The following is a 12,472-nucleotide window of genomic DNA, read 5'->3' as shown; positions in this document are numbered from 1 at the left end:
TAAAAGGTTTTTTGGATGAGGAGAGAAGGGGCAAAAAGGGTTATCAGAGAAGGGGATAGAGACTGGTCCCTGGGGACAAGAATGGCGGAAGAGAAAGAAAGAGGAGAGAAAGAGACAGGAAGTGGGTAAGGCCCACCTTTTAAAAGGGAGCACAGTGAACGTGCACAGGAGGTGCTCTTAGTGACTGCAGCTGAGGATGTAGCCTGTCAGAACCCCAAGGGCAGGCCAGGACAGATGTCTGAATACTAACATTTTCATTAGTCACAATGACATTTCTTTCTGTATTATGTGAGTCACTTGACTTTTGCTGTTTCTTGTACGTATTTGTTTTGTTTTTAATGTTTAGATATAAATTAACAAAATACCTACCAAAGTCCACTGTGATCCCAACAGAGTCTCTTTCTTCCTGGTCTAGGTTTACTAGATGTATCTTATACATCCTCACTTTCTTGTGTGTGACATATGCAGAAAAGAAGATGAAAACACAACCATTATCCAGAGTGTTAGATTTATCTCATCTGGCTTGCATGTATAACCAACGTAAAGAGACTTCGATGCGAAGAAGTGAAGCATCCTTGGAGAGGTGCAGAAGGAGGCTTCACCATTGATTTCCTGCTCCCTCCTGAGCAGTCAGCACTTAGCCTCCTCTCAAAAGAAACAATGAGAATGTGGCTGAAGACAGGACAAGAGCAAGGCTGCCTGGGAGAATTATGCATTCATCGCCAACCGGCACGCAGAAGATCAACCAACTTGTCAGTTTCCATAACAGTGAGGCAATAAGTAAGTTCTTTGGCTACCTGGGACATAGCCCAGAAGAGGCTTCTACTGCAGGGGATTTCTTCATAGCTTCCCAGCACATTTGTTGAGAGCAATCTAACACATAGCTAATTCTACAGAGTCAAATGTCTTATTAAAAATGGCTACAACTTCAAAGGATAAGACACGCTCCCTGCTCCTCTTGCTCTTGGTCTCTGACCCATACCATCAGATCAATACTTAAATCACAGTGAGTAACTGGGCAAGTCAGTCTGTGCATTGACAAATCCCTCTGACGATTGGTACGGCTCTCTTTCCATGACTCCAACACTCTCTCAGCAATCCTATTTTCATTCATCTTTAACATCCAAACAGTAGCGAGTGTAACATTGTGTTGCTTTCTTCTCCCACGGCTGTGACAACATTCCTCACAAATGTAACATAAGAAGGGCGCGTTTCTTTTGGCTCACAGTTTAAGTGTGCAGTTCATAGGGCAGCAGCAGAGTGTAGGGTGACTGGTCACATTGTACCCACAATAATGGAAGCAGAAAGAGACAAATGCTGGTGCCCAGCTGCCTCCCTCCTTTTCATCCAGGATGGAGTCCCAGCCTCGAGAAGGTGGAACCCACATTCAGAGTATTTCTTCTCTTTTTATTAAGCCTTTCTGAAAACACCTCTTCCCCGCCCCCCCCCCCACAAACCTCCATTCAGGATAATGGTAAGGATCAACCATCTTCTACATATTAAGGATGATGGTCTTGCACTAAAGTTTAGTACTGAATGAAGGTCCCACCTTCAGGGAATCTCAGTCTTTCTGTGGAGATGCAAATACAGTAAGGACACATTGCCCCACTGGAACATTCCACAAGGTGTAATAGGAACATAGCTACAAGATTATGCAACTATGTCTCTATGAATTAGACAGAGCACACTCTGAAGACAGTCTCAACGCGATACCTAAAGAAACTATATTTTCAACTTAAAAACATACAAATGTATAAATGTTCCCAGTGAGAATCACTAAGTCAGTGACTCGGAGACTTTCATTTGTTTTTTTTTTTTTTTAAATCTGCTTTATTGTAAAATTAATAAGCCTAACTTGAAAGGAACATGTCCTTAACCTGTCACGTGGATTTGCCCAAGCCTTTCTTGAATGACAAAGTATTGTTCCAAGCAAACTGTTCATCTAATTTCCTAACCCAAAGGAAATTAAGGGCTGGTAAAATTCTGTCATAAACCACAGCCATCCTATTGGCATGCTCCACTAGCTTTTTTTGACATATGTTCCGCTCATAGAGCAATGGACCTTCTCTACAACGAAGATCCAAGAACTCCAATTGAGTTCCACTTTCCTTCACATGAATAGCATCCCTGTGATTCCTCTATCCAGTGAGTGCTGGTAGTTTGGTGTGCTGGTCTGAATGCAAATGGCCCCCACAGGCTCATAGGGGAGTGGCATTCTTTGAAAGGATTAGGACATGTGAGCTTGTTAGAGTTGCTATGACCTTATTGTAGGAAATGGGTCCTTGGGGGTGAGCTTTGAGATTTCAGAAGCTCACACCAGGCCCACGGTCTCTTTCTTTCTTCCAACTGCTTACCAGTTCAGAAGTGGACACTTGACCCTTCTCCAGTATCATGTCTGCCTGCATGCCACCATGCTTCCAGCCATGACGACAATGGACTAAACCTCGGAACCTGTAAGCCAGTCCCGATTGTTCTCTCTTATAAGGGCCCTATGGTGTCTTTTCATAGCAAAAAGAACACTGAATATGACACTATTTTGACTTGTGCTTTTCAACATTTTAGAGGGCACCTGGGTAATGGAAGAGGCTGTTTCAGAGGTAGTAATCAACTTAAATGGTAGTAATTGTGGGTGATTTTAAATTTCAGGAGTGATGCCATATTTTTCCATTGTAGCAATGGGAAGAAGACATTCTAGAAATAGACACAGCACATTCAGGTGATTTCCTCCTGTGTTTTTTGTGTAGGAGCAGAGAATGCCTTGTTATACGAGTTGTAAGTTCTGTAGTCTAAGGACGGTGTAGGAGAGCAATACAACAAGGAGCTGTGGAGAAGTGCTTCTGGTGACTGACAGCAGTCCAGGTTAGACTGGAAAAGGTTATGAGAAAAAAATAACATACACTTGAGAGTTGAATACTTGGGAGTTTCAGGAGCATCACTCAGTCAAATGCTATCTATATTGTAGAATCCATACCCAAACTCAGTGGGTTCTGAAAACCAGAAACCCAAAAGGCTGCCATTCCAAGCTAGTTGGAGCTTTCAAATTATCAACTCTACTGATTAGGTTGTCAAGGAAAACTATGGACGTGAAAAAAAAATAAAGGCTAATAAAATGAAAGCCAAGAACATGATGATCTCAGATAGCCAAGAGCCCCGGATGATGACGGGACAAAAGTCAGAATTCAAGAGAACCAGCTGGGAGGAATAAGTTAACCCACAGATAACTCTCTTATGTAGTATGGTGAAAAATTTAAATATTGATTGATAGCCAGAAGAAAGAGTAGCGATTGACTTGAAATTCTCCCCTCACAACATCAGAATTAAGGTTTTACTAGAAAATCCAACTTCATCAATTTTAGGACTAAGCAGAATTTGTTTTCAGAGGAAAATGGAAGCTGGACTCACCAAGGACGTGGGGAAATATAGAGACAAGCTGGGGCAGAGGGAGCAGAGAGGAGAGGGTGTGTGGAAGAGAGGACAAAGGAGGATGGGCTCAGTGGAGAGAATCCAGGGATCGCTGATTTTTCACGGATGAGATTTGCAAAGGGACTTCCAGCATTGCAGTTCTTCTCAGAGACACGTGGCTTTGGAATTCCCTGTCATCACCTCTGGTCCTCTGTAGTGTCCCCATTCTGTACCAGACAGAATCCTTGTGTCAGTTGTCTGGCTTCTCAAATGTATGTGTTTGTTTTGGCCAATGCCAGTCCCCTGTAAACATTTGGGGGTGTGAGTGCTGCCCTAGATAACCAGAGCACTGGAGAGACAGCTGCTTGTCTCTTAATACACAGATTTCCCTAAGCAGACCTAAAAGGCTTGTTTTATCTCTTTATGGCAGGGTGGGGTAAAATCTCTCTTCCTATAAGGTAGATACTGGGCTGGACTTAACAGATAGAACATGAGAGCTTTGACCTGGTCACTATGGAGATGGAGAAGGGTAGAGGGTTCCTGTAAGCTTTGAGGATGGGTGGCCAGAGAAGAACTGAAAGGAAATTTAAACGTACTTCCAGAAATACCATCAATTAGACATTCAGCAAGCTTGTGAACTTCTTTTATAGAAATGCAACTATATCTAAGCAAGATGCCTGGAGTGAGGATGTGATTTAAAATGAATTGCTTCCGTCGTCTTACTTTCTGCTATTGTCTTGCTCAAGTCATACTAAAGAAGCGAGAGTTGATATTTTGAGGAAATGTCTTTCATCTGGAATATAATTACATGTATCATAGAAGGCAAGAGGGTTTTTTTGAGTTATAAAAGTCTCTAGGCCTGTGGTTCTCAACCTGCCTAATGCTGTGACCCTTTAATACAGTTCCTCATGTCGGGGTGGCCCCCAACCACAAATTATTTTCATTGCTATTTCATACCTGTAATTTTGCTACTGTTATGAATGATAATGTAAATATCTATGTTTTCCAACGGTATTTAGGTGACCACTGTGAAAGGGTCATTTAATCCCCAAAGGAGCTACCACCCTCAGATTGAGAACTGCTGACCTAGAACCTCACAGAAAAATACAGAGGGAAGTGTCAAGGTTCAAGAAAGGCAAGCCTTGGAAATATTAGACCTTGGCTATATTTCATGAATAAACATTGTAAGTCAGTGCTAAAAATAACTCCAATTATGTTAGATTAATGATACTTGGTAATTAATAATTGGAATTTTATAAAGCAGTTTTCTGTTTGGATGTAGCAAATGTATACAATTTTATTTGTTACAGATTTTCTTCCTTTTTTTCCTTTTAAAGAAATTGACATGTTGCAGAAAGGCAATAAGGATGTGGGGCTGTGGGTCCTAAAATGACCCAAGTGTTATCTCTGCGTTGGACATCTTGGTCTCTCTTTAAAAGTTGACACAAAAGCCAGGACTCTGACCTAAGATACAAATCACTTTAAAGAATGAATAACACTCAAAACAAAACAAAAACCTTGGCACACTCCAAGCCAGGGTTCCTTGGATGGTGACGCTGCACTAAAAGAATAAAAACAGCTCACAGCCCTGCAGAACAGTCCTCTTATGTCCACGTTTCTGTAGTTCAAATCTGGGAAAGCAATTCCTTTTAGAAAAAAAAAACTCATAAAAAGCACAAACAACAAGTTGAGCCAACTAAATGTTCCCCCCACAAAAGGCAAAGTATTAAATGGCAAGACAAAAATAAATCTTTCGCTAGCTAGGAAACTTTCCATGGGTGTGTGCTCTCCCATGTGAGTCACACGGCTAAGGTCAGGTAGATGCTGGCTGGGGAAGGGCCACATCCTGAGAGTACGACGTGCTGTGTCTCTGACCGGACTTCTGCTTCTCTAGCCAGAACTCTGCCCTTTTCACTTCTCTGGGTCCCAAGGAATCCACCCACCCACTTGTCCACCACTGTTCTCAGCATGTTGATATCTATGAGTTTTGAAGACAAAGTGCTAGACAGCAATTCTCTACGGCATTTCGGGATGCTACAACAATACTGAAAACTTCCAAATTCAATATTCGTATAAACTAATAAACAGAAACAATGTTACAGACTACTAGTGACCCAGGACTGAAGACTGATTGTGCTTCAGAAAGAGAGCTTGTCATGAATCTCCAAAACTGATGGACACACGTGTCCATAACGCTTTCGTATTTAGACATATTTCTACAGATACATTAACAATCTTTCTTCCAAACTATTTTTTTTTCTGAAGATATTTATATAATGGATAGTCTTGGAAGACAGAAATGACACCTCTAGGAACGAGAGAAAGTTTTGTTTTGCGTCTAAGCTAGCCCAGGTTGTCCTTAGCTCCTTAAGTAGTCAAACATGACCTGCAACTTCCTGGTCTTCCTGCCTCCACCTCTAGGATTAGAGCACACACCAACATGCCTGTGTCCATGCAGAGCTGGGCACTGCATCTAAGCTCCATGCATATAAATGAGGACTCGAACAGCTGAGCTCACTGTCTGTTATACACAAACTGTCTGTGTATAAAGTTCCTCTCCTGACATGCGTACCATGGCATTTACAGGTGTCACCCAGCCATGTGAAGAGAACCGATACAGACCCTGGGGATCGCTCCAGCTCTTAGTCCTGCAAATGCACTTTCTTTCTTTCTTTCTTTCTTTCTTTCTTTCTTTCTTTCTTTCTTTCTTTCTTTCTTTCTTTCTTTCTGATATAGGCATCTCGGATCATCAGACCATATCCAGAAAAGTGTGGCACGTGCCTTGTGAGCTTACAAGTAGGGCAAATCTCACACCTGTCACAGCTTTTCCAAGAAACATAAAATTCTTGAGAAAATAAGTCTTAAAAAGAGAAAAAAATTGAGTAAGGTGAGGCTGCTGCTCAATTTTTTAAAAAATATGGCTAGTCCAGCCACCATTTATTAAACGTAAGTATTAGGTATAATATACAGAAAGACTTACTTTTAAATTAAAGGTTTTATATATATGGACATATAATACACTTGATTTTAAAAACTAAATTATGAAATAGGCCCAATATCCACATCCACAGATTTGAAAACAAAAGCAGAACCAAAAAAAAAAAATCTATAAAATTGAGTAATTCATATTGCTAACTAGTGGCAAAGCTAAAAACCTCTGGTTTGATGTTTTTTAGGCTCTAAATAATACACAGCCTAAAACGACACAGGTTATTTTGGCTTTAAAGAAAATATATTATATAGCATTATGTTTAATTTTGTTTTTTATGTTTGCTTTTCCTCTAAAAAATAATAGCTAAGTGAGCACTTATATTTTGCAATCACTATGCTAAATATTTCATATGCATCTTCTTAATTTCACAGTTTTTTCACTTTGCACATGTATGTAATATATAGCAACCACGGTCACCTACCTCCTTACCATCCTGCCAACTCCTTGTTCTCTCCAATAAGACAAATCTTTCCCTCCCCCCCCCCGACCCTCTGGTACAAAAAAAATTAATTTTGTTTGTGACCCAGTGAGACTGACCAGTACTTTGGGTATCTCATAGGTTTGATGCTGTCTTTTGCAGTCCAGTGGGCTCAGCAGTGGGTCAATGTTTCATACTCATTCTCTTATTTTCATGATTTTCTTCTGGAGACAGTGTGTAACCAGTCTAGCTAGCTTCAAATTCACCATCGTGCCTCGTCTCCTGAGTAAGGGAATAGGGCCGTACACTGCTCTCCTCTGCCCATCCCAACCCTTGAATGACCCCATATACTAAATACAGGGTGTTATTATCCAGTCTGCACTCACTATTAAATACTCAACATTCATAGCAAACCAATTAGTCTCAGTCTGTGAATAAGTTTATATTATATTTTGTTGGTCCATAGACAAAAACATCATAAAAGCTACTGTTTATAAAATTCAAAACAGAAATAAATCTGTAGGTCCTTGTTTTTAAAGCTAGACTCTTAAGAAGATTAACTTCAGCTCAAAAAGATAACATGGTAGGAGATATGATTTCACAAAACTATCTCGCTACTCACAGAGATAAACAGAAAGTGAGAGAGGGGGAGAGGGGACAGAGAGAGAGAGAGAGAGAGAGAGAGAGAGAGAGAGAGAGAGAGAGAGAGAGAGAGAGAGAGAGAGAGAGAATGAGAATAAAGGGGTTACATATTTCTAGAATTGGTGATGTTCTTCAGTGTAAAGATCAGATCAGAAATTCAAGGATAGTATTGACCACTCAGGGAATCTGAGGCCAGGCTGGGCTATCTAAGTCTTCAGCTTAAAAACAAACAAGCAAGGAAGCAAGCAAATAAATAAGTCATGACTATGTAGTCAGCTCTGCATAGTCTGCATGTAACTGTGCTGAGAAACAACACAAACAGAACAAAATTCACTCTCTATTTACCTTAGAACTATGTCTTCAATTTAAAGAAGAATTACCAATTTGTTTTCATGGTCATCCTTGGTAAGTGGAAAGGAGACTGCCCTCAGTACAGTGAGACATGCCTACAAGTCTGACACTTGACTGGGAGGCAAAAACCCCACGCAAAAACCATTTTTTTGACTCTACCAAGGCATAAATTAATAAATACAGAAACAAAGTCATGCAGATCTAAATTTTAATTATGTAGTAAAACATTTCCTAGAGGCACAAACAATAATGGGTTTTAGGCAAGAAATGGGAGGTACTTTCACCAATGAGTTCTAAGGTAGGCTATCACTTTATCTGTCAAGACTGATTTCATCTCTAGAGGCTCAGTTCCCATCTGACATCATTTCCACTCATGGAACTGTGCAGGAACTGGAGGTAGTAATCTTTCTCCCAAATTCCTGACATGGTAAAGACAGAACTTCATTGAGTATCCTGCCTTAAACACAGGGTGGGGATTTCAGAGAAGAAAAAACAAAATTCTGATAACAAAATCGCTGCTCTAGTGTGCTTCCCGCTACTGTCATAAACCATCACGGCCAAGAGCAACTTGGAAAGGAGAAGGCTTGTTTCATCACACAGTTTGTAGTCTACTATAAAGGGAATTCAGGGCCAGGACTCAAGGCAGGAACTGAAGCAGAGTTCACAGAGGAGTGCTGCTTACTGGCTTACTTTTCATGCTCAGGCTGCATTCGTATATAAGCCAGAACCATCCGGCCCACTGCTGTTGTTACTACCCAATATTTGTGTGGGCCACCTCAAACATTAAGGGAGAAAATGTCCCACAGTTTGATGTGGGATCTCCTTTGTAGGCTATGAATATGATTGGCTAATTAATAAAGAAAACTGACTTGGCCCGATAGGGTAGAACAGAGCTAGGCAGGGAATACTAAACTGAATGCTGGGAGGAAGAAGGCAGAGTCAGGGAAAAGCCATGTAGCACGGCTGGAGCCAGATGGAACTTTATCGGGTAAGCCACAGCCACGTGGTGTTACACAGATTACTAGAAATGGGTTAAATTAAAATGTAAGAGCTATCCAATAAGAAGCTAGAGCTAATAGGCCAAGCAGTGTTTTAAATAATATAGTTTCTGTGTGTTTATTTTGGGGCTGAGCAGCTGGGAACCAACAAGTGACCTCCTTACTACAACAATTTTGCCTACAGGCCAGTCTGATATAGATATTTCCTCAGTTGAACTTTCCTCTTCCCAGATGACCCTGATCTGTGTCAAGTTGACAAAGCAAAACAAAAATAACTGCGCAGTGACATAATCATGAATCTTTTTAAAAGCACAAGTTATATATAACTATGAGCTACAACAACCATCATTTTTAAAATAAGGCAGAATAACTTTTAAAATAAACAGATAAGACAAATAGAAACAGATACCTGGCAAGCCAGAGGGAAAAACCAAAAGGCTAAAGCTGCCCTAGTATGAGGTATGACAGGGCCTTCCCATTGGCACAGCCTGGGCATTAGGGAGGACTTGTGATGGTGGAGTTGCTATGAGGGGGAGCTGGGATGATGCCTTGAGGCCTTGTTATTTGTGGCTTATATAGACGCCTCCAGATGTCAAATGCTCATGCATCAAGAAGAAAATTAACAGTTACCTGGAAATCTTCTGATCATCTGACACAGGCCTTCTTTTCTGCAGAGCTGAGACTGTATTTCTGGTAATACATTTATCTGAAAAGAATGAAATAGATCCTAGTGAGTTAAGGGTTCACAAATGATGAGGCCAAGGAGAGAGAGAGGGAGAGACAGATACAAAGATGCACAGAGAGACGCACAGAGACAGAGAGACTGACAGACAGACAGACAGAGCGCACAAGAGAGCAAGCTGTAGCTATCAGTCATCTGCTTCTTCCACATTCAACCATAAAAATCTTCAAGTGAACACTTGAGTCACGAATGGCAAAGTTGCTGATTTGATTACATAAAATAGAAATTTGCCCTCAGAAATCTTCAGAATATTTAGGAATAACTTGGGAAACCTTTTTTATTTCAAAGCTATGTCTGCTAGAAATAAAAATGCATACTTATGTCAAATATAGTAACATAGATTCATAGTTGTACATGGCAAAAATATCACTAAGGGATGAGAAAGCCAAGTAACTGAAGTTCCAGAGGCCACAGTGACTTGTACACTCATATCTTCAGCGCCAAGACTCACACACAGTCTTTACTTCATAGTGAAGGACATTGTTATTGCATCCATTTAAAGAACAGAAACCATTCTAAATAATAAACTTAATTCTCTCCTCTTGTGGCTTTACAGTTTGATCAACCAGTTACATGAACTACATTTCCCCAAAGTAAAACCAAATATGGTAAAATCTTGTGAGGCGGGGGAAGGAGGGAGGTGGGGGTGGGGAGACATGTTTAAATTAGCTTGGAGATCAGATTTATTCTTGAGGCATTATTGATTACTTTGAAATTAATTCACCCTCTCCCAGCAAAGTATTATAGCTTCTTCAACACTTCCTGCTGGCATGACTAGATAAAACTCAACTGTGTTGAACAAAACAGGGAAGGAATGCTAATTCTGCACTTGACAGAATCCTAACTTTGAACAGGATTTGCTTGTTTGTTTACAAATTCTTCACTTTTACAATATAGAATATAGAGTCTTGATGATTTAAGCTCCACATTGATTGATTCTATAATAAGATGTAGCTTTTTCGCTAATGATTCATTTAGTGAAACGAATTATTTTGACCCAGGCTGATAAAAACTTCCCTGACATATGGAATTCTATTAACTTTTTCATTTATTGAGCAGACACTCTGTTGCCCAAGGAGAACAAGCCCAAGCCCCGGTCCAGGTCCTGTAAGTAGAGCAACTCTGGGCCTAGACATGGACAGCATTCCTAAACACTGCGTTCTGTTTCCCCCACTTACATGGGTTTGCTCTAGAAGTCTAGGAAAGCTGTCGATGTGGGGCACCTAGAGTTTTAGGCGTGTCTACATTTCTCAAAATCAAAAGTGGAGAGGAAAATTTAGTGGGTAACTTTTAGAATAAGTGTCAGGAAACAGGGCCTTTCCTCACGCCCTGGTTCACCAGTTTAGAGTTCCTCAGACAAACTGCAGGGATAGGCAGAGGGCAGCAAAAGCATGGGGAAGCTGTAGCAGAGATTACTGCTAATACGTGAAGCATCTAAGGGTGCCAAAAGCTTCAAAGGGGGATAAAACGGAGCTAGTTTAGTCGCTCAATTGCTAATGACTTAATAGAAATTTTAGTGAAGGAACACTTACCGAAGCAGCCACTGAAGACCATGGACTAGCGCAGGTACACTCTTGCCCTCCTAGGGACTCAGAACCCGTAAGCGGCTATAGCGGAACTTACAGCTCTGGCTCCACCTCCCACTCCAACCCAATCGCGAGGAAGCTTACAGCACTGGTTCTACCTTCTCTCCTTCCCATTCAGTAGGAAGCTTACAGCACTAGCTTTACCTTCTTCTCTACCCAATCAGAAGGACGCCTACAACCCTGGCTCTACCTTCTCCTGCCAATTCGGGAGGCAATGGAAGCCTCCCAATTCGAAAGATTTGCGACTGAACAAGTGGCCCTGAGGAGTTATGAAGATACTGCCAAGGCAGAGGATGCTAGCACACACTTGAGACAGAGTGGCGTGTTGTGTCTTCTCAGTTGTCATCACACAAAGCGCTTGACAGAATGACATCATGAAAAGATTACACTTACCAAAGGCAAGGGAAGCCAAGGCAAGTACCGCTCTAGTCTTCCAGCTTCTATTTTCCTATCCCTCACCTAATGATTCCCTGTCACTCTTCCCTCCAGGTCCTGGGCGGGCGTGGCTTCAGCATTCACACACAGCCAACATAATTGTGGTGGTATGTGACTGTGGTGACATGTGACACCAAAAATGTCATCTTCCCCACAGCTTTGAAAGTGAACACAAAGCTGGGAAGTGAAACTGTCCGACTCAGCAAAAGAAGTGAACCATTTAAGTATCATGCAGCAGACAATCACTGCAAATCAATTATGCCACATATTTGACTGTTGAAGTTAGCAATGCCTCTCAGAGTCTGGCGAATTTTGTCTTAATGTTTATTGCAAAATACAGAAGACTTGCTTCATTATCAAGCAGAATATTGATATTGCCAAAGGAGTTTTGTCTGGATTAGCTAACTTATATAAGTTTGTCCGGCATGACACTGCAACAACTATTTTAATAATATTTACCTTTAATTGTATTCTTTATGTGTATATGTGTTCATGTGTGTGCAGGTACCTGTGGGGGGAACAATGCACATACACATGTTTATCCATATATGCAGAGGTATAGAGCTAACTTGACTATCATCTTTGGGAATGCCATTTACCTTCTTTGACAAGGTTTCTCATTGGCCAGTAGCTCACTGATTAGGCTAGATTGGCTAGCCAGTGAGCCCCAGTGCTGACATTACAAGAGCACGCCAATATATCAGCCATTTATATGTAGGAGCTAGGAGTCAAGCTGGTTCTCCTACTTGTCACTTAAGTGCTTTGCTGAGAAATATCCCTCAGTCACTTAACCTTTATTTTTAAAAAGAGTGGTTTTGGGTTCATTACAAAATTGAGCAGAAGTCATGGAGAATTCTCTTTTACTTCAATGCCCTCACACATATGTGTCTTCCATTAATATTAACA

General features: G+C 41.0%; 1 protein-coding gene across 2 annotated transcripts in view; it reads right to left on the bottom strand.

Annotated features, from left to right (window-relative positions):
* The window catches only part of Cped1 (cadherin like and PC-esterase domain containing 1), a 271,573-nt gene that overhangs the window by 187,303 nt on the left and 71,798 nt on the right, over window positions 1-12,472 (bottom strand). For both annotated transcript variants that reach the window (XM_038318771.1, XM_038318772.1), the window contains one exon: window positions 9,434-9,509. In XM_038318771.1, the coding sequence (XP_038174699.1) occupies window positions 9,434-9,509 (76 nt within the window). The remainder of the gene's footprint in view (window positions 1-9,433; window positions 9,510-12,472) is intronic.

This window comes from Arvicola amphibius, chromosome 2 (genome assembly GCF_903992535.2).
Source record: "Arvicola amphibius chromosome 2, mArvAmp1.2, whole genome shotgun sequence".
Classification (NCBI taxonomy): domain Eukaryota; kingdom Metazoa; phylum Chordata; class Mammalia; order Rodentia; family Cricetidae; genus Arvicola; species Arvicola amphibius.
Note: the sequence above shows the minus strand (reverse complement) of the source record. Positions and strands in the feature narration are given on the sequence as shown.